General features: G+C 50.9%; 1 protein-coding gene across 1 annotated transcript in view; it reads left to right on the top strand.

Annotated features, from left to right (window-relative positions):
• Positions 1 to 21,058, top strand: part of RFTN1 (raftlin, lipid raft linker 1) — a 195,116-nt gene extending 174,058 nt beyond the window's left edge. Inside the window, exons 8-10 of the mRNA XM_045903855.3 lie at positions 11,106 to 11,209; positions 13,625 to 13,706; positions 19,682 to 21,058. Of these exons, the coding sequence (XP_045759811.1) occupies positions 11,106 to 11,209; positions 13,625 to 13,706; positions 19,682 to 20,077 (582 nt within the window). The 3' untranslated portion in view covers positions 20,078 to 21,058. The remainder of the gene's footprint in view (positions 1 to 11,105; positions 11,210 to 13,624; positions 13,707 to 19,681) is intronic.
• Positions 21,059 to 21,541: the final 483 nt, after the last annotated feature.

Raw genomic sequence — 21,541 nt, 5'->3', positions numbered from 1 at the left:
TCTATTAGAAGTCCACTTACCAGAAGCAGAGTCCTCAGAGGACAAGCTGTGGGATTCGTGCAACATAATTTAGCCTGAGGGAGAGGGGAGCACGGAGATGGATGGCTGAGTTGGAATCGTGGTAACCATAGCAACAAGACGCTGACAATTGGGTCACCGGGAAGAGAAAATTGACTGAAGAGAATATTGACCGAATGCCAAAGTGGGACTGTGGCACCTTGAATTCACCAGGTAGAGAAAGTCAGGGAGAGAAAATCTGTTGTGTTGAGCATTCCACAGCATTGAGGTCTTACCCACTTTCTTTTCAGAGTGAACCCAAGGCCGATGTAGCCCAATACACCAGGACACCCAGCTTTGTGTAGCTCTATTTGTTGCTAGTTTGCGCAGTGACCGTGGAATAATCCTTTCCTTCCATTTCCTCTTCTGTTAAGATTTTGAACCAACCTTTGTTCAGGGCCAACTTTTGGGTTAGCATTTTATGATTATTGGTAAGGTGTCAGGACTCTACTGTAGAGGAAGGTGGTAATTTTGATGTAGTCTTAAAAGTACTAGAGTTTTGGGGGCACCTGGGTGGCTCAGTCAGTTAAGTGTCTGACTCTTGATCTCGCCTCAGGTCGTGATCTCAGGGTGGTGAGATAGAGCCCCACATCAGGCTCCATGCTGGGTGTGGAGCCTGCTTAAGATTCTCTCTCCCCCTCTGCCCCTCTCCCCCCAAATAAAATAAAATAATTTTTTAAAAAGTTCTAGAGTTTTTGCTGACAAACTTTCTGGCCCCCAAAACTCCAAAGTAAATATCTTTAAATATGTCCTGTGGGAAAGCTCTTTTTAAATCCTCTCTTTTCCACGTAGTAGTTAAGGTGAAAAAATAAAAAAGAACGGTTAGAAAATGATCCTCCATCCACCTCAAAGTGTCTAAAGAGGGGGTAATAATAAAGTGGCAAATCCTATTTACTCCCAGAAAGCCTAATTTCCTCGCTCATCAATGCAAGTGGGAGGGACTTGGCAAGTCCCTGGATAGAGAAAACGTTACTTGTTTAATTGTTATCAAACAAAGCTGCTTCCAAGTCTGCCCGAGAGGACATGCTCGCCCCTGATGCATTCAGTATGTGTGTGAAATGTCAGCTTCTGGAGGACGTAAGCCCCATGCTGCGACAGTATGAGGTCCCGCTGAGCAGCCAATAGGATGTAGCAGCTCTGAGATGCTTAACTGTTTGCACTTGGAACTGTGGCTTTGGCTGTCCCCATCAACGGCCAGGGTTTGCCCAGGCATCACCCCCTTCACCTCAAAATGCCCAGCCTCATCACCTCCAGCATAATCCGCCAGCCCTTCAGTGTAACGTGCCTCTTGTGGTTCCCGTCTCGCCCAGGCAGGTGCATGTCAGCAGACAGCTCTGCTAGCATGTATGGTGAGCCATCGCCTGCCACCCCGCGACCCCTTCCCGCCTCCCGCCCATGGGACTGTGGAGAAACTCACGTGTCCCGGCACCAGATCGCCCTGCTTTTCCTCGCGTCCGGGAGAGTGTTATCTTGCCCATGCAGGTTGGGTTTTCCTGCCAGCTTGGCGTGCGTGGTACTTTAGGAGAAGCCAGAGCGGGGTCTCGAGCGGGGTCTCGAGCGGGGCTGCTCTTCCCCAGCAGGGGTTTTTATCTCTCCCTCCCAGGGTATGCAGGTGGCAGTGCTGGGCCTCCTGGTAGGTTCTCACCAATTGGACTTCAGGGCTGCAGGTGTAATGCAAGGTCACAGAGTGGCTGGCAGAGAGGAAGTGAGGGCTGGGGGTGAAAAATTAAAACACTGAATTCCATTCAGTCGCAGCTATTATGTTTGATTTCTCTCAAGTTAGACCAGGTGACTTTGACAACGGTCTTCCTTCGAGACATTTGCCTGAGCATCCAGCTTGTCCTAGAGTAGTAAGAATAGGGCAGTTAGCTTCTACTATGGAATAAAACAGCCAACACTTAGCGAATTAAAATAACAACCCTTTATTGTTGCTAGTGAGTCCACAGATCCACCAGGTGACTCTGCTGATCTGGCCTAGGCTTGACTAACCCCACCTGGGCTCACACATAGGCCTCGGCAGCGGCTCACAGGTCCAAGATGGTGTCTCTCAAACGTCTGCCATCCTCCGCCAGGCTAGCCTGGGCATGTCCTCAGAGCATCGGCAGGGCTCCACGAGAGCAAGTGGACGCAGCATGGCCCCTCGAGGCGTAGGTTCAGAGCTCCCATAAGGTCACATCGACCATATTCTGTTGGTCAGAGAAAATCACAAGACCAGCCTGGATCCAAGGGGTGGAGAAATGGACCCTCCCTCTTTAGGCAGAGTTATGTTGTAAAGAGGCCTGGATACAGGGAGGCAATAATTGAGGTCATTTTTGCAAACAATGCATCTCAGATAATAATAAGAACTATCATTATTATTTTGTTGGGCTCTCAAAGGGCTCCAGAGTTGGTTACCCTTTCCTGCATGGTGGAGAAAATCAGGCAAAGACGTAAATTAAGCAGCGGGGGTGGGAAAAGAGTCTTGGGATGGAAGACTGTCTACACAGCCTGCATTTCATCTGCCCCCTTTTCTACATCTGAGAACTAAGCTTTTTTTTTTTTTTTAACATATTCTCTTTGAACGTTATGAAAGGCAAAGTTGTCTAAAATGAGACCGACTGCTTTCTTAGACTCTATTATGTTGGCCTAATTACATATCAGGAAAATGTTTTTCTGGGGCATTGTGTGTAAAACAAAGAGGAAAACAACATCTCCAGCCGGCCCCAGCGTCCTTGCCCCTCCCTCCGGCTGGCAGAGGCTGCATCCCGCAGGAGGCCCCCGGGAGGACGGAAGATGAGGGCCTGGGAGGCAGGGCTGCTGCAGCCCCAGCTGGCCTCAGAGGGATTTGCCCCTTCCCCAGCGAGAGCGGAGGGCAAGTCATCCCTTCCTCTGTCCTTCCCTCCAGCACAGCTCATGGTGGCTTCCATCTGGTGGTGGAACCGTGTTAGTCTCCCCATACCCCCCAGACTGGGATCTCCTGTCGCAGAAGAGGTTTCCCAGGTGCCCAGCACAGAACCAGGTTGGCTGAGTGTGGAGATTCATAAATGGAGTGGTATGAGCGTAGCCCTGTCCTCTGGGATACTGAAGGACTTGCTGAGTTTTCTGCAAGACTGGCCTGGCCCATTGTTAATAGCATCCACTTATCGTTGGATAAATAGAGATGAAACGTTTCTTGGCATTTCCCTCCTGCCCCGCCTTCGGATCTCTACTTTCCATTATATGAGGGCATGACTCTCCACCTGCCCTTGTGGCCAGGGTCCCCGCTGTGCCCAGGCACAGCGAGGTAAAGCCACATTTCCTGACAGCATGCTTACACCCTGTCTTGTCTTCACTACCAGCCACGTGCTCGACCTCTTGCTGTCTGCCAGTTCCCTCCTAAGATGTCCTGGCTGTGGTCTCCCAAGACCTCGCTGTCAACTGCAGAAATAGTCCTTCGGGCGTTGTGTTTCTTGCCCTCTTGTGACATTTGATGGTGTGACTCTTTCTCCTTAAACCTGTTTCCCACCCTGGCTGCTCAAGAGATGATTTCTCTCCATCCAGTCTGTGTTTTCTTTATTCCTCCCTCACCTCCTCCCCAGGAGATCCTGTCCTCAGCCAACCTCAAGGCTCCTTGAGTTTGCAGCTACCGAGTGTTGGCTATCCCCTCCAGCTCTTTATTTTCATCCTACCTTTTCCTGCCTTTAACTGTGTATTAGGTTCTATTGCTGCTGTGGGCTTAAAACGACAGGGATTTATTCTCTTATCGTTCTGGAGGTCAGAAGTCCAAAATGGGTTTTAAGGGATCGAAATCAAGGTAATCAGGGTGGTAGCAGAGCTGCATTCTTTCTAGAGACTGTAGGAGGGAATCTGTTCCTTGACTTTTCAACTTATAGAGGCCATCCTGCTCAGAGACAGTCACTCAGACCTCTGCTTCCATTCCTCATACCTCCTTCCCTGACTGACCAACCCCCCTCCCCAACCACCCACTGCCTGCTTCCCTCTTCAAAGGACCCTTTTGATTACGTTGAGCCCACGTGGATAATCTCTCTCAAGATCCTTAACTTCATCACATCTGCCAAATCTCTTTTATCATGGAAGGTGACATGGGCCCAGGGATTAGGACATAGGCATATTTGGGGAGTGGGTGAACATATTCTTTCTACCATATGCCCCATCTCATCTAGCTGCCTCCTGGACATTCTTCCTTGAACTCAGCATGTCTAAAATGGAATTCACTCCCTTTCATTGTCCTCCTTGTCCTGCTCACCTTGGTTTAACACGTGGTCAGCCAGTACCCAGCCCCCAAGTCATCATGTGCATAAAACATAATTTAATTTAGCAAGCCTAATATTGATGGACACTTGGGTAAGCTTTAGTGTTTTGCTATTGCAAACAGTTCTCCAGTGAATAACTTTGTACATTTGTCATTATATATAGAGAGAGATAGATAGATATAGATCAATTCCCAGAAGTGAGATTGTTGTGTCAAAGGGTAAATGTATTTGCAATTTTGAGAGATACTGTCAAATTGTTCTCTATGAGGTTGAATCAATTTACCTTCCTGCCAGCGATGTATGAGAATGCTCACTTCCCCAACAAAGTAGTTGTCAAACTTCTGGGTTTTTACCAATATGACAGGTGAAAATGCATATCTCAGTAGTTTTAGTTTGCATTTCTCTTATTGTGGGATGGAGTGTTTTTTAGTGTGCTTAATGACCATTTGAATTTCCTTTTTTGTGGCTCTCTTCCTGTTTGTGTCCATTTTAAAACTTGGATTATTGGATTTTTTTATCAGATTTTAGGAGCTCTTCCTTTTTTATCTGTAATATGAGCTACAAATGTTTTCCCATCTTGTCTTTTGTCTTTTGACTTTACATAGCTTGTCTTTTGTCTTGCAGAAGGGTTTTTATGTCACCAAATTTATTATTTTTACTTTATGGCTTCCAGACTCTAAGTTAGTTAGAAAGGGCTTCTAGTAGGCTCATTAAAATTAAAATCATAAAGCTGTATTCAGTGTGGGGGAGTTGGACACAGGCATCTATTCCTTCTGAAAAATCTCAGTGAAATGATACAAAAGGAATGATCAATGATAGGTAGGTAGGCAGGTAGACAGATAGACACTAGAGTCAATTCTCATTATTCATGGATTCAATATTTGCAAATCCTAATTGCTTAAATTTATTTGTAATCCCCAAATCAATTCTCTTGGTTCTTTCACTGTCACTTGCAGGCATATGCAGAGTGGCAAAAATCGGAGTTGCCAACATTCATGTTCCCAGTTAAGGTGACGCTCTGCCTTCTTGTTTCAGCTCTCATACTATAAACAAGTGTCCTGTTTGCAGTCTACTTAGTGCCACATTTTTCACATTTTTGTGCCTTTCATTGGTGATTTTGCTGTCTAAAGTGGCCCCAGACCTCATGCTGAAGTGCTGTCTGGTGTTCCTAGGCACAAGAAGGCTGCAATGTGCCTTACAGAGCAAAGACACATATTAGGTAAATTTTGTTCAGGCTTGCGTTCTAGTGCTGTTGGCTGAGAGTTCAAAGTTAATGAATCAACAAGATATATTTTAGAAGGTGCCTTTAAACAGAAACACACATAAAACAAAGCTCTGTATTGATCAGGTGATGAGGATGTTGTCATCAGAAGCTCAAAGAAACCTAACCCTGTATTTCCCCTAGAGCGTTGGTTCAGAGTATTCAGTAATTCTTATGACAGCATTATAGAACATAACTCCCATGAATAATGAAAACTGACTGTAGATAGATAGGCAGGAAGATAGATAGACAGGTAATATACCCACAAGAATAAAAAGATTGGAAGAAGAGAAAGTAGAAAAGAGGAATGATTTCAACACCTTTTTAGAAAAGGAAAGTAGATAAAGGGATGCTAATTGGCTTAGCAAAGTGCAGGAAGCTGCCACTTGAATGTACAAGGAGCCATGTGAGAAAAGCTCCGGTTTTCAAAGCATAAATGACCATGGGATGGTGGGAAGTGAACTGCAAAGCTGACAACCGGGGCATTGGTTTAAAGTTTTTACGTATTGTGTAAGAGTCCTAGCTTCCATCTCTGCAGCTTTTGGGTCTTAAAAATAGGGTTGCAGAAAATTTAAAAAGGTAATAAAAAGGCTGAAAGAGAAAGGAAATCCTTCAGAAGGAAAATAAAAAGAGTAAGAAAATGGGGAGTGGTAGTAACATGAAAATAGCAGTCCTCCATTTTGACTTATAGAAGATCCAGAAAGAAGAGAGAAAATGGAGAAAAGGAAAACTATCAAGGGAAAATAAAAGAACACTTTCCAGAAATGAAGGACCAAAATCCTCAGATGGTGAGGCCATCAAGTGTATAGCCCTGTAAGAAAAATGACTCACACCAAGGCACCTTGTGAAATCTGAAACTTCATGGGGAAAAATATCCTAAAAGCTTAGACAGCACAACAGGTTACAAAGTATTAGCAATCAAAATAGATATCTCAATAGCAGTGCTGATCTCTAGAAGCTAGTGGAGCAGTGCTTGAAAAATCTTAATGGGAAAGTAGATTCCAGCCCAGACTTCTGTACCCAAACTGTTAGTTAAGAGTGAGAACAATGACACTTTTAGGAACGCACAGACTCAAATGACTTCCAGGGCATGTGTTTCCTAGGGTGCCACTAAAGGATGCACTCTAGCATAATGTGGAAGAAACCAAGAAAGAGAAAACACCAGCCTTAGATAGCAGTGGGAGAAGAACCCAGGCGTGGAAAGCGGCCAGACCAGGATTGGAGAAAGGGTGCAGAAAGCTCCAGAAGTGATGTCTCTAGGGGAGAAAAACAAAAACAAAAACAAAAACAGAACTAATGTATTTACGCACATGGGATATTTATCGATGGGCGTAGAATAGAGATGTTAGAGCATATGAAATAAATTAGTGATGGGTTCACATACAACCAGACACATGAAGAAAAAAAAATTGAGGACACAGTTAACTCCAGGAACAAGAAAAGATCACGTGAAAAAGAAGGCATAGTCACAGTGCGTTACTTGACCCAACGTTGAGCAACATTTGCAAAGTTGTAATAACGCAAACACTAACTTTTGATTTGCTTAGAATGAACTATGACCATTGGGGACACTAAGAAAGAGGAAGTAAGAAATGTGTATGGGAATGTGAAGCCTTTATTTCCCATGGTAGGAAATCAAAGGATATCCAAAATTGATAAGTAAAGAAAAGGTAGGATATGCATACCCTGTCAATAAGTGCTGGGCATCAGTGTTTTGGCAGCATTTTTTCAAAAGACATACACGTGTTTTTGCAGGGCTGTACCTTCACATGCCCTCTCCATGAAAGGCGAGGGCCCAGCCCAGTGGCAGTCGGGAATAGAGGCAAAAGTCCCCCAGTCACTGTTTTCAGGCATGGAGATCATCCCAGTGCTGGTCCCGCACACTTTTCAGATATGGGAAATTAAATTCCTCTCTTCATTTACACAGTCGTGGAGAAGGAGCCAAGTCTTGTCTTTGAAACTGCTTTTCTCCCAGATTGCTTCCACAGCTTGAAACAGGAGAAAAGAGCAGACTGACATTCAGGATACAAACTTTCTCACTGGACCAGTGTGTTACCTCCTAATTACTTCCCTGCATGGAGGATCTTTAAAAATGATCAAAAGACAAAGGCATTTCTTAGTAAACTCTACATGCTGTTGTCATGAGTTTTGGAGGTTGTAAGGGAAGGTTGTGTTGGATGTCTGTTTCCTTAGTTGATTTGCAACCAGTGGAGAAATTATGGGGAACAAAGGGAAAAAAAGAGCCATAAATACAAATGAATTCCTTTTACACGAGTTGAAAAACCACAGGACATGCTCCATTTTTTTTAGCACTCCAGGTGTGATCGGAGATTACGGATCCACACAGGAGAGTGGAGAGTTAATTAAAATTTGTGCTCCTACTTCCAGAAAGAAATGTCTTTCCGTTTGATAAGCAGGCTGTCTTTGGAGTGCTGTTTGTGCTTTTCTGTCCTCACTGGAGTGTCACAGAAAAGCAGATCAAAGGGAGCCCCCATCCGGATAGGTTTTCTACCACCTTTCTGAGCTAATGGACTTGAAAGCCTCTTCCCCTGACTGCATGGGGCTCGTGTCATATGCGAGAAATGCCGTCTGCGTACGGTATTGATAATATGCAAACGGGCTTTGATAGATGCTTACGGAAAACCACATTTACCATTAATTAAATCAAGACCACCCCAAACACCCCAAGTGAGAGAGGCTGGCCAGGGTTGCCGCCTCACCCCCTACCATTTGTATTTTACTTTTCGCCTCGCCACGTGACGGCCAGATACTAGCACTTGAGACTGAACCTTCAGCTCTCTCAAGCAGGATTCTGTTTTGTTGTGTTTTCTCTTTTCCTTTGAGTTCTTTGTGCTTCTGCACCCTCTGGCTGACATCCCCTACCCTGAGGGGAAAACCTGTTTGGGAGAAAGCCTGCTGGCTTTCTCTTTAAGATAGTGAGAAAACGAAATAACATCGAGCAAAACAGAGGCAGCCTGGGCGAGGCCCGCGTGAGCAGGCAGGTCAGGCTGCAGTGGACGCTGTCCATTGTCTCGCTGCTCTGGGTGCCCGCGGAGAAAACCCAGCCGGGCCGCAGGCACTAATAAAAGGACTCTCTTCTGCCACTCAGGGCTTTGTGTGGCGCCAAAGCTTGTCCTAGTTGCCATGGCTACTGTCTGATTGTGGCGGGTTTGTCACAGTGCTTGATAAAGTGGGAAGGTTATTCTTGATGGGCCCAAGTAATCATAATCTCGCAAAGCTTGAGAGTGTGGATTTAACACTTTTTTCCTTCCTTCTTGAAATGGGGAATGCAGGGATGGGGGCTGGGTTGTCAGGATAAAGCAGCCCCAGCAGGTGGTGAGGGCCAGGCCCAGCACGAAGGATACCTCCGGCCGGTGTGGAAGGGAGCTGGACAGGGGGCTGGACAGATAGGGGTGTCACTTGGGTCATCTGCCGTCCCTAGGCCTGAGTGGGCTTCAGAGAAAGGGTCAGAATGGGGGCCCCTCCTGACCCTACCATCAAGTGATTATACTTTTATGGCTCTCTCCTTTCCTCCTTTCCCTTCCTGCTCCCGCCTCTTGTTTAGGCCTCTTCCTTTCTTCCCCCTCCTTAGCCTGCCTGTCCTTTACCTTCCCTTACACCTTCCTCACCCCAATTCCCTTACAGAGCTGGGCCTTTCAGAGCCCTCTACTTTCCCTTCTCAGATGGAGAAGGATGGGCAAGGTTAGCTCTGAGGTAACACAACTGATTGAATTTGGCCACAGAATTGGACTCTTCTGTCATCAGAAGAGACCTAATTGAGGGGCACCTGGGTGGCGCCGTCGGTTGAACATCCAACTCTTGGTTTTGGCTTGGGTCGTGATCTCAGGGTCATAAGATGGAGCCCCGCGTCTGGCTCTAGGCTCCACACGGAGTCTGCTTAAGACTCTCTTTCTCCCCCTGTCCCGCCCTGCCGCCCCTCAAATAAATAAATATGTACATCTTGAAAAAGAGAAGAGACCTAATTGATTACCCAGGCAGTGCTTCTCCGACTTGTGCATCAGAACTACTGAGAAGGTTCTTTCAAACAGATTCTGGGCCCACCCACAGTTTTCTGATCTGATAGGTCTCGGCAGGGTCCCAAGACTCTGCATTTCTAACAAGCCCCCAGGTGATGCCAGTGCTGCTGGCTGGGGGACCACACTTTGAGAACCACTGTCATAGGCCGAGGCTTATTTTTTATAGTTGAGGAAACAGGCTCCCAAAGGATGAATTACTTGCCAGGAGTTCAGGCAACTTGGTAGCCGTGCTGGGATGGGTGCCCAGCGATAGGGGTTTTAAAAGCCATCTGAAGCGGGAAGGCTCATCTCTCTTCCAGCCCGCTAGCCCAGAGCAGCCAGATGAGCTGGTTCTATTCCCAAAAAGCCTCCAGCAGCACAACCACTCACACCTATGGTCCCCTTGTGAGCTGTGCCACTCCCAAGTGAAGCCCACCTTCCTTGGTGCTCTGGGCCCAGTGTGAGCTGTTGTACATGCTGGGGTTCTCCCCTGGAATGCCCCTTCCCCTGCTCCACCGGTCAAATACCTGCCCAGCGCTTGGGCCCCAGGAAGCCTGCCTTGACCGCGGCCGGCATCCTTCCTCTTCTGCTGACCTTCAAAGCCTCGTGGCCCTGCCCGTAGGCCATTTTGTATTCCCATTACTTGCATGTCTGTGCTGTTGCCCCTGCTGGCCGTGAACTGCGGCAGCAGGTCTGTGCCTTCCTTCACCTTTGCACCCACCACTGCAGAACGCTCGCTGACTAGCCTTGGTTGGAAGGGATCTGGACACCTGTTGGAGATTTTCTGTAGTTCTGAAGCCAGCCTCATGGAGATGGAGAATCCGTAGACAGCAGGCAGGGTGGGGGCTGTACTTCCAGTGTCCGCCAGGAGCCCCGAGGAAGAAATGAGGCCCGCTGCGGTGAGAGAGCATGACGCGGAACCCGGGGCGGTGCCCTGCAGTGCGCTGCCCTCCCGTCGGGAGCACGACTGAGTTTCTAAACTGAAAGGCACGTCAGAGCCCCCGGCGCACACGCACGCACTGATCTGAAATAAAACACAGGCAGCGCTCATTAGCCCGTTCGTGTCCAGTTGTGTAACGCAGGTGAAGCTCCCCGTGTGTGTGTGTGTGTGTGTGAGTACGTGGGTACCCGTCTGTCTTGCTGCCATGGCTGGATGCGAACAACGTGATCACTTTTGAAATGTGATCTAACTCCCCACCACACCCTCCGAAATCTTCAGTGTGTTGTCATGTGCCCTAAAAGCAGCTCTGAGGCCGGGTGATTGTGTTTATCCAGAGAGACTCACAGGAGGCTATTTGTCCACACAAGAATACAATTAAATTAATGCATTAATCCTTTGGCTCTAAGTCCTTGCGAGTCCAGGCCCAGAAAGAAATCCCACGCTGGCAGTTTGGCTCTGAAGTCCGTGAGCGTCGGAGGAGCGGACCTCCGGGCTGCAGGGCGCGCCCCGCCTCTTTGCTGCTCTGTCGCCCCGGCCCAGTCCCCCCTCGGTGTTGACTTGGGGCAGCCGCGGCACTCACAGTGGCCTTTCTCCCCCAGGGTGTCGAGGTGCAGACCGACTACGTGCCCCTGCTGAACTCCCTGGCGGCCTATGGCTGGCAGCTCACCTGTGTGCTACCAACCCCCGTCGTCAAGACTACCAGGTAACAACAAGCACCATCATCAGCATCGTTATGCAACACCTACTCTGTGCTGCGCACTTCATGCACATAATTTATTTAGTCCTGTGACAAGCCTCTGAGGCTGGAGTGGTTACCAGACTTTCCAGCTGGAAAGTAGCGGAGCTGGGATTTCAGATTCTTAACCACCAGCCCACAGGGTACTCCCCCTGCACCCTCTTCCCACGTGGGGAGCCTTGGCCAGTGAATCATGACTGCCAGGCATGTCAAAGATGAGCCTCCTGGGTTGAGGGGGTCCAGGGCTCTCAGGTACAAAAGAAATTGAGCCCCTACTATGTGCCCTGTGTGGGCCTGGGTAGGTACCTTGCATGTAAAATTTCATTTAGTCCTCGAAAAAAATCCTACAAGGCGGAATCTTTAATAAACCTATTTTACAGCTGAGGAACGTATGGCCAGGGAGGTTGACAGAGTCACCCAAGATCACGGCCCTGGTCAATAGTCCCACAAAGAGGATGTAAAGACCTGCAATCTTGGCCCTGGCTTGTGGCACTGCTTATGGTTTCACATTTAGGGGCGTTTGTCCACCTTAGCTCGGCCCACCATCCCTTGACCTCGTGGGCGTGTGCCAGTCATACCAACCCTGAAAGGCCTTCCATCCGTATTTCGGGTTTATCTAAACGAATCCTCCTAACTATGCTGTGGGGTTATAGGCATAGGTATGAATTCCCATTTTATAGATGAGAAAACTGAGGCTCAGAGAGGCTCTGTCACATAACTGAGGCCACACAGCCAGTAAGTGGCAGAACTGGGATTAGAACCTCAGTCTCCAGAGTCAGGTGCTCCTCCCACGCAGGCAGCCTCCTCACCGACCTGCAGGGATGCCCCCTCCCATGGCCCCCTGTATTCCACCTTCCCGAGTCCTCTTGCATGCTCACCATTGCGGGGTGATGGCCAGCATGAGGCGAGGCTGGTGATCTGGGGGAACAGCAGGGTGGTGCACCAGCAGAGCCCAAACTGAGGGTGGAGAATGATGGGGACGATCCGTGCCTTCCTGGGTCCCTCCATGAGGCCGTCTGGGCTCTCAAGTGTCTCCCTCCTGACACTGGGCCACAGCGGGTCTGCACACTCCCGCCACCAGTGTGCAGCCACCTTTGGGCCCCGGGCCATTGGGAGCCTCCAAGCTGCCTCACAGCCGAGACTTCTGTGGGTATGGGGTGATGCGGAGGGGTGGAAAGAACCCTGGATTTGGGACCTGCAGACTTGAACCCAAGTCCAGACCCTTCCACTTGCTAACTGTCCGTCCTGGTCAAGTCCTAGAGCTTCTCTGAATCCGTTTCCTTGTCCGTAAGTTGGAGGAATGCCTGCTCCATGATCCACTCCCAAGGACAAGAGTCACGATGAGAATGGATTTGAATGTGAAGCCCCAGCTCGTTTTGAGCTCTCTAAACCCAGAGAGTACAGACAGGTGTCTCTGTCTCCCTCTCAGATCTCATACCTGCTCAGTAATGCCCCCTAACCCTCCGCTTCCCTGTGCCATGCACGCCGCCTCGGGGTGGAGTGGAGATCGCGTGGAACCAGGCAGGTTTGAGCTCGAATCCTCACCGTGTGATCCCAAGCCTGCTCCTTAAATGACCTTCTGTCTCCTGTCTTTACAGACAGGCCATGGTCCCACTCCCCGGAGCTCTGTGGTTGAGGCTTAAATGAGCCATGATGTGTGAAATCACCCAGCCCAGCCCCAGCACAAAACATGTTCATTTTCTCCCCGCCGCCCTTCCCTCTGACATTCCTTGCAGTGGCACTTGCCTCAGCAGAGAAGACAGTGATCTCCTTCACAAATATTTCTGCCATCTTTAAAGGCAGCTCTGTGGGGGCCGAGGGGAAAGCGCACTCACTGTGCCAGAAAAATGAGCAGCGCTCCTGAGCTTCCCTCCCCTGTGCCTGCAGGAGCCAGGCTGCCTCGGGCCCCCGCGAGGGTGGCCACACCCCGGTGCTCAGCCAGCCTTCTGCAGAGGCTGATGGGCAGGCTCACCACCTCTGCTGGGCCCGTCTGACCTCTCCTTGGCTCATTACCAAAGACAGATTTGGAAGAGGCCTTCCACCTCTTGAGATTCACTAAAGAAGCCAGTTTATCATCATTTGGCCAAGATGCCAGCTATTATTTCACATGGAGGGAAAGGGGAGCTTCCAGCTATGAAGCTGGCTTGGCAGAGATGCCCACAAAGCTTTGGTTGAGCCCCTAGCAGAGCCCCCGGGAGGCAAGGGCGGGGATGGCCTGGGTTGGGGGGAGTGCTTCTTGATTTCTGACCTCTCACTGTTTGGTGGCAGCTTCCTTTCTGTGGGTGCTCAGCCTCAGCAGCCTTAGGGATGGACGGACACATCGGTGAGGTTTGGGGCTCCCCTGGGGGGAACAGCTCATTCTCAGCTCCGAATGTGTTACAGGGAGGGGAATGTATCCACCAAGCAGATTGTTTTTCTTCAGAGACCGTGCCTACCTCAGAAAGTCAAGAAGAAGGAATCAAAGGTAAGCGACCTTGAATGCCTTCCTCAGTTTTCTTCACAGGGCTCCATCTGCAGCTGGATTTTCTATAGCAGTTGAGTGGGCAGCCAGCTCCAACTTCCAAGGGCTCTCAGAGGAACACCTGAGCCCCTTGGCAAACGGAATCACACCTGAGGCTGCCGAAAACAGATGGGGGCGCTGGGGGGTGCCGGGGGGGTCTTGTAGAGCAGAGTAGAACCGTTCTGTCGGACACTCACGTAGACCAGATATCCCCACTGAACTAAAAATGGGGGGCATGAAGTCAGCTGCCCTCTGACCCGGGGGTGCGATGGCTTGAGTTTGTGCCCAGCTTCTCTGCATCTTAATCTCATGACAAGCTCTGGTTGCATCCTGTTGGATCCCTCGGGACATTAGAAGTTTGGTGATCTTGGCACAGAGACCCGGCCAGATCTCCTTCTTGGCATGCCCCGACCTGAAGGCCTCTCAGTGACAGTGGCTGGTATGGACGGAGGCCAGGCTGCCCTGGGGGGTGCCGGGGGCCTTCCTCCCCTCACTGGACGGCACACGACCAGGCTTGGAAAACACAGTCGTGCCAAGAGACTGTGGCCCGCTCTGAGATATTTCCCCACATTTCCGGAAGTCAAACCCAAGTCCTTTCCTTGCGTCAGATGACTTTGCAGCTGGTGGGTGATTCTCCTGTGGACGAGTCACCATTTGCTCGGGAAGAGATGAGGGAGTCTGGGGAACTTACGAAAGCCCAAGTCAGGTGTCACCTGAAGCCAGCCTGAGCCGCCTTTGATGGCCAAGACAGCGCTCTCTTGCAGAGCCTGATGCACCTGCTCCTCTCCTCATGCTTGGCCCCTCCCCATACTCCCCTCTTAGCCCCTCATGTTGTCTGGACACAGAGCCTGGACAGGAGCAACAAGCAAGTGAACAGATTGTAGCAGCCCCTCGCCAGCCGGCAAACCCAGGGCGGGGAGGGGGGGCTCCTGGGAGGAACGCCAAGGATATGGCGACCTGAAGCCAGATGGTGTAGAATGCAGAGGAAGGTCTCTGTCTCAGCTCCAAGACGCTAATGTGACAGGTGCCAGCAGCAGAGGGCCAGAAGGCAACCGCTGAAGTCACCATTAACCACCAGGGGCAGTCAGCCACCGGCTGGAAGATGGATCTTCCCGGGACCACTGTTAGCCGCAGCTTGGCCCTAGGCTCCTGGGGCCTGCGTGCATTCACAGTGACGTTCAGCAACAGCACTGGCCAGGCTGCCATCAGACGCCAGAACACACCCGCTCTGCCTTTAATAAAGAGAAGGAGGCCACGCTGACGTGGGGTTTGAATTTGGTACGAAGGCTGTGCGGCTCCCGGAGGAGGACAAGCAGGAGATCTTAGAGGTAGTGTTTTAAAGCTGCTGTAAGGAGGTGGACCAACTTCCCTCAGGGAAAATCGAGAGGATGGGGTCGTCTATTTGCTGATGGGTAGACCCTTCCAACCGCAATCAGCTGTACTAAAGCGAGTGGCTGTTTTCTCCTTATTTATCGCCTGCCCATTCATAGGGTTGGCTCCTGTCGAGCACAGGTTTCCTGTGTGACCTGGAGAGGTCACCTCGCTCACTGGTGGAGTCCCAGAGAGGGGGACTTCACAGCCAGATGGCTTGTCTCCCTCTCCCCGTCCTGGCCGATGGCTCTGCCGCTGACTCAGGTTGGCAGCCTGCTCCCACGAGCCATGGGTACCCTGGTGGCCGTGACAACGACTCCATCAAGTCCTCACCATGCCTCAGCCCCCGCAGGACTGACACTGTTGACCGCCCTCTGCCTCTTGACGCACCTCCTTCTCTTGGCTCTGGCCCCACACTGTCCTCGTTTCCCAGCAGGTTGTTCAGACCCAGCCCCGTTTCTCTCTCACTCTTTGGCCTCTTCCTTAGAAGATCTCATTCATCCCCGGAATGAGACATCTGACCACCTGAGTTGACGACTCCCACACCTGCATTTTCAGGACTGGAAATCTAGAACAAGGGCACCACCACCATCCAGAGGCACCCACCCACCCAGGGCTCACCCTTGACTCGCCGTCTCCTCACTGCCACGGTCACTCTATCCTCAAGACCTGTCTATTTTAGGTCCTAGGAGCTTTCTTCCCTCCACTTCTCGCCACCATCCTGTGCCTCCACAACTCTAATCCTCTGGTAACAGCTCTCCCCTTCAAATATGTTCTCCACTAGGAGCCAAGGGAATCTTTTACAAAAGCACACTGAATCATGTCACCCCACGGCTTAAAATGGTTCTAAAGCGTTGTGTGGTTCTTAAGATAAAGATGAGAGTCTGCGCGGGATCCACAAGGCCATGTGTGGTCTGGCCCCTCTTGGTTCTTCTGCCTCCATCCCCATTTTCTGCATTGAAAATGCAGCAACTCCTGCACAGCTACTTCTGTGTCCCTCCTTGCTGCAGGGCCTTTGCTCTGGCTGTGCCCTCTGCCTCAGACTCTCTCTTCCTTTCCTTTGTATGTATGAGTAATGAAACGTGTGAGCCCAGGACATTCGTATTATGTCTGGATTGAAATCTAAGAAAAGGGACCGCAAGGCTGGACCCAAGGACACAGCACGTTGAGGCCTCTTTTAATCAGCAAAGTGGAGAAAATTCTCCCATCAAGACTTCTCAGCATTTGAAAGAAACCTTTGTGTGCACGTGAGTGGGGCTTTCAAAGCAAATAATTAAACTCCTTCCAAGGTAATAGATGATTTCTCCCACACCAAAGTCTTCCTTCCAGCTACACTCCTTGAAGTGGAGGCAGGTAACGGACAGTTTTTAAAATGTGGGAATTAAATCCTTTAGCCCTTGCCGACATGGCACTCCGGACCCACACTGCTGTCGAGGGAAGGATTTTTTTCTTTTCCACACTTCTTTCTGACATGGACGGCTAGTGGGAACCTTTCCTGGTGTGGGCGCCAGCGGCGCACCCGGGTGCCACGGACACGCTGGCTGGGGAAGGCCCCGGCATTGGTGCGGGCGGCCTAATTTGTTCACAGGCTCTCCCTGGTACTGCTCCAGATGAGGCAGCGCCTCGTCCTCTCGTCCTCCCTCCCGTCCTCCCTCCTCCCGGCTGGGCCGCCTGCCTTTAAGCGTGTGGATGTTACAGACCTCCCCTCGGAGCCTCAGCCCCAAAAGCTGTCACGGTCCCAGGGGTGGCTGTGTCCCTGCTTCCCCTCATCTTGCTTTCTGAGACGTTGCCTTGTTGAGCCTTGGGATCTGGAACAATTGTTGTTTGTTAAAACCCCCAACTCTCCTCCGTTTAAAGGAGGAGGAGAAGGGAGTGGTGAAGGGACTGGGTGTGAGGATGGGAGGGAGGCAAGAAAGGCCCTCCATGAGGGGCAGAGCGAGGGGCTGCAGGAGGGCAAGGGGTGTCTTTCTCTTAGCTCAGTGCTTCTCAGACTGGGGCCCGTGGACTAGCGGTATGGGCCTTACCTGGGAGTTTGTTAAAAATGCAAAGTTTCCCTCCCCTCCCCAGGTTGCACTGAGTCAGAAACTCTGGGACAGGGTGAGTGATGTGTTTCAGGAGCCCTCTGGATGATTGTGATGCCCACTCAAGTCTGAGGGCCAGTGTTTTCATTAAATAGTGTAGGGTCCTTTCTTGGCTCACCTGTGGACTGCCGTTCAAATTTTATCATCACTGAAATTTTTTTGTTTTTTTAAATGGGCCTGTCAGGGAGGCTTTGGTGTAGATCTTTTTTTAAATAAGCCAAACCAAAGTATCTTTAATGGCAGTTAAATCTGGATTTCCATTAGCTGACCACTTGGCCTAGCAACTTCACATCATAGTCTGAAAGGTGAGGTGCTTATGTGTTAGGCTGAGCCCTTCCAAAGGTGTCTGTCCTCTCCCTTAGTTTCCTCTCTTCCCTTGCCGCTAGGGCAAGAGCCTAAAGCCTCTCATCCACCAAGAATGAGGTTGTGTGGAGCCAGAGACACCTGTGTCTGAATTCCAGCATGCTCTTTTCTAGCTGTGTGACTTTGGGCAAGTTACTCAATCTCTCTGAACCTCTATGCGCTCATCTATAAAATCATGGTAACCATGACTAGTGAGAGTACTGCTTTGGAGATTCAGGGAAATGGGAGACCTTGCCACAGTGTGAAAGACATGGTAGGCAGCTTGGTGTGGGCTTTTTCCTTCCCAGGCAAGTATCTGCAGGCAGTCTGCCTTCACACTCTGGAACATTTTGCTTTTAGATGATACAGACCCTGCGTTTGGGTCCCTGCTGTTTCCCTGCTTCAGGAGAATGCCTCTGGGAGAGAGAGGAGCAGGAAAAGGGACAGTTGAGTCAGGGCCTCCTCAGTACTTGGCTGCAGCACCCGTGACAGCTGTGGGGGGATTGGGGGCCCCCCAGGCAGCAGGGGGAGTGAGTGACATCACCATGGCCCGTCTGAGGAACAGAAGACCGTGTAGTCCTAGAAAGCATGTGGCTTGACAGATTTCCCTGTGGTGACTAAGAAGGACAGAAAACGTTGCCTGGGATAGTTCCCACCAGCTCGGTGCTCACAGCCCCAAATCCTCTGCCCGGCAGCCCGGCGGGTCCCTGGAGAAAGTGGCTGGTGTGTTCTCCTGGTGGATTATATCACATCAACAAAATGTGCTCTTCTACATGAAACAAAGATGGCTGGGCTTCCAGAGGACGCACGGAAGTTCTGCTTCGTTAGCAAGAGCAGCCCCTGGGAGACGAGCTGGGTTTGCTTTAGAAGGAAGAGTCCAGGATAGAATCGGGCACAGGCCGACTCGTCCACGGTTGTACACCGCCCGACCGCAGGGGGCGCTCTCTGCACCCGCGACAGCAGGAACGGGCCCCAGAGGGGCAGCACAGACAGCCCTGGGGGCAGACGACTGTTGGAGAGATCAGGAATGTGAGACTTGGAGAGATTAATAACTTGCCCAAGGACGGACAGCTAACTTTCCTCTGGGATAGTTTGAGCTTCCTCTACCCACGCCCTGAGTTCCAACCACGGGATCCCGGTGCCGCAAGGCGATGCGTCAGATCCCTTAGCAGAGGCTGCCAGGCCGGCGTCTCGAGGCCCCATACGGTCCGGGCCGGACGCTGCCTTCGGACCTCAGCACCACTGCCGCCGCCCCCAACAGCAACGTCTATGGCCCGTGGGCACTGCCCGATCATGGGGCCTCTTCGTGCCCCGTCTCACCTCATAGCTTCAACATGACCCGTTCTTGCCCAGCTCCATTACTGACTGGGCAACCTTGTCCTCGCTGAGCCTCTGTTGACCTCCGTCTCATGGGGAAATGCTTAGTTGCCGGGCAGCTCCCCAGGAAGCAGCCTCGGATAGGTTTGGGTGGAGGACGTTTTTAGGGGCAGTGCCCCCGGGAACACCTGTGGGAAAAGGAGGGCACAGGAGTGGGCAGGGGGAGAAGCTGGGCTGTGAGGCAGTCACAGCAGTGGCTTTATTAGCCAGCCCCCCTGGGGAACCCTGGAGCCCGGAAAATCCCATTTAAGTTGGCCTGAGTTGGGACAGGGGGGTGGGGCACGCAGCACAGCGCCGGGCCAGCTTCTGTGCCCTTCTAACTCCGGTCATCTGGTAAGAGAATGCAGGCCCAGGGCTTGGTAACCCACAGCCCGCTCAGAATGGAAGCGAGCAGCCAGCGCCGTGGCTCTTAGGAGGGGCAGCCCCACGTCTCTTCTCCCATCCTGCTTCTCCAAGTGAGAGGATGTCAGGACCTCCTTTCCCCGAGCCAGTTGAAAGACCTACTCCCTCGTCCCCAGAGACCCCTGAACTTCACATCTGAGATACACCTCACGGAAGGCATCGGGCAGGCTCTTGCCGTGGGTGTGATGTGTTTCATCGTTTCAACTTGAAACGATTCAAGTTTGGCGCTGGTAATGCTCTGCTTCAGGAACACGGGGAATTGTGTGTCTTGCTCCAAAAAAGTGACACGGGTGCAAATAAAAGCTCAGGTGAAGCTCTTGGTTCACGGAGACTGCATTTACTTATCCCTCTCCTCTCTGATCCTAGTTCCAGTGGCGATTCTCCCGGGAAGACATGCACAGCAGGCAGATGAGGAAATCCAAAGGTAAAATGAGTGCCAGAGAAAAGCGACAAGCAGAAGAAAACGAGAAGAATTTAGAAGACCAGTTTTCCAAAGCCGGAGACATGGGAAACTGTGTGCCAGGCCTGTGTCAGGAGGACGAGGCCTCCAAGGAGTTGAAGGTCCCCATGCAGGAGGTCACAGAAGGAAAGCAGTGTCCCGACCGGGTCTGCGTGGAGGGCGAGGTTGTGCAAAACGGTCCAGCTGGGCCCTGTAGGCCCCCCGAGGGCGGCTGCACTGGGCACTCCCATTCCGGGGAGGATGCCAGGGAGGGAGGTGCCGGGGACGTGGCCGCGGAGCCCACCACGGTGGAAGACAATTGAGTCTAGAGCATTGGTGTTGAAAGCCTGATGAGCCGGCAGACCCGAGGCTCCGTGCCGGCATCCGGGTTGGGGGCCAGTTTGCCCCATTGTCCCGTGTTACCCTTTGGCTTGGCCTGACCTCTTCTTGTGAGTTCACCCGGGCCCTCCGAGGGCTGGGTCCCTGACCGTGTTGGTCTCCGCACATCCATTAGAAATGTGTCGTAATGCCCCAGTGTTAGAATACAAGAGGTCAAGTTATTTCTTCATCCGTTTCCCAGTCCCACGGGAGGGACTGGGCCAGCCAGTGCCTGTGTCCACCCCCAGGGCCTCCAGGGAACATTTGAGTCAAGTCCCTCCTTGGCCTCCCTGGCCACAAACCAAGGCTGTCTGTTATTCCTTCCCTCCCACCCCTACCGCCCTTGCCGGGGCACTGTCCATCCCCTGCTGCTGTCTGCAGTTACTGGGTGATGTGACAACGCCTGGAGGCCATCAGGGGCCCTGCTCTGTCTCAACCCCACAGACCTACTGCTTCAGCAAAGAAAATGACGGTAGGGAGGGGAGGTGTCCCACCTCCCAGCTTTTCTTGAAGTATTCCCATAGATACTGGTAATCTGGAAATGAAGAGGTAATTCTGTGTGTGCCCCTGCTCTTGCAGAATGTCCGAGAAAGTACTCTGTATTAGTATTAATGCCAAAAACTTTTTTAAGGGTTTTGTACTCAGCACATCGTACGAACACACGTTCTTTCTGTCGTTTCAGGGCAACCCGGCCAGTTGGGAGCCCTTGTTATGTGCTATTTAAATCAGCGTATCATTGGCCAAGTTGTTTCCATGTATGCCATCACGTGTTTATATTGTCCAGAAAGTATTGTTAAGGCTTTAAGTAGATGCAACTGGCAAACGGTGGAGAGAGAATGCCGATTATCTTGATCCAAACAACAGCCTGTCTCTTCTCTTTCTTGTTTAGTTACTTAAAGCAATAAATCATCTATGAGTTCAGTGCATTCTGAGTCCTGAGTATTGTGTCACAGTGAAACGTCCTCGCCTGATGTCCGAAGGCTCGGGAAGATTCTGACTCCTGGCAGCATGATGATTTTGGAGAACAAAATGAAGTTCCTGTGCAAAATAGCAGAGCCAGGAAAGCACACTGCTTTCCTGTCATTTGTAGAAAGGTGGGAAGTGGGATTCAGGTGTCACCAGCTAAGGCAGGGCGCAGCCACCTCCCGTGGCCCCGAGGTGAAAGAGACAAACACCGTTTAAAAACAAACAAAAAGCCCTACATCGGTTTCTTTGCATGTTTCCAGACTTTTTTTTTTTTTTTTAAGATTTTATTTTAGAGAGGGAGAGAGTGCACACACACGCTAGTGGGGGCAGGGGCAGAGAGAGAGAAAATCCCAAGCAGACTCCCCACTGAGTGTGGAGCAGGATGCAGGGCTCAATCCTAGGACCCCAGGGGTCATGACCTGAGCCAAAATCTACAGTCAGAT

Source organism: Mirounga angustirostris, unplaced genomic scaffold (genome assembly GCF_029215605.1).
Source record: "Mirounga angustirostris isolate CCGP_5_RB_7025 unplaced genomic scaffold, mMirAng1.0.hap1 SCAF_1, whole genome shotgun sequence".
NCBI lineage: Eukaryota > Metazoa > Chordata > Mammalia > Carnivora > Phocidae > Mirounga > Mirounga angustirostris.
This window is presented reverse-complemented; position numbering and strand designations above follow the sequence as displayed.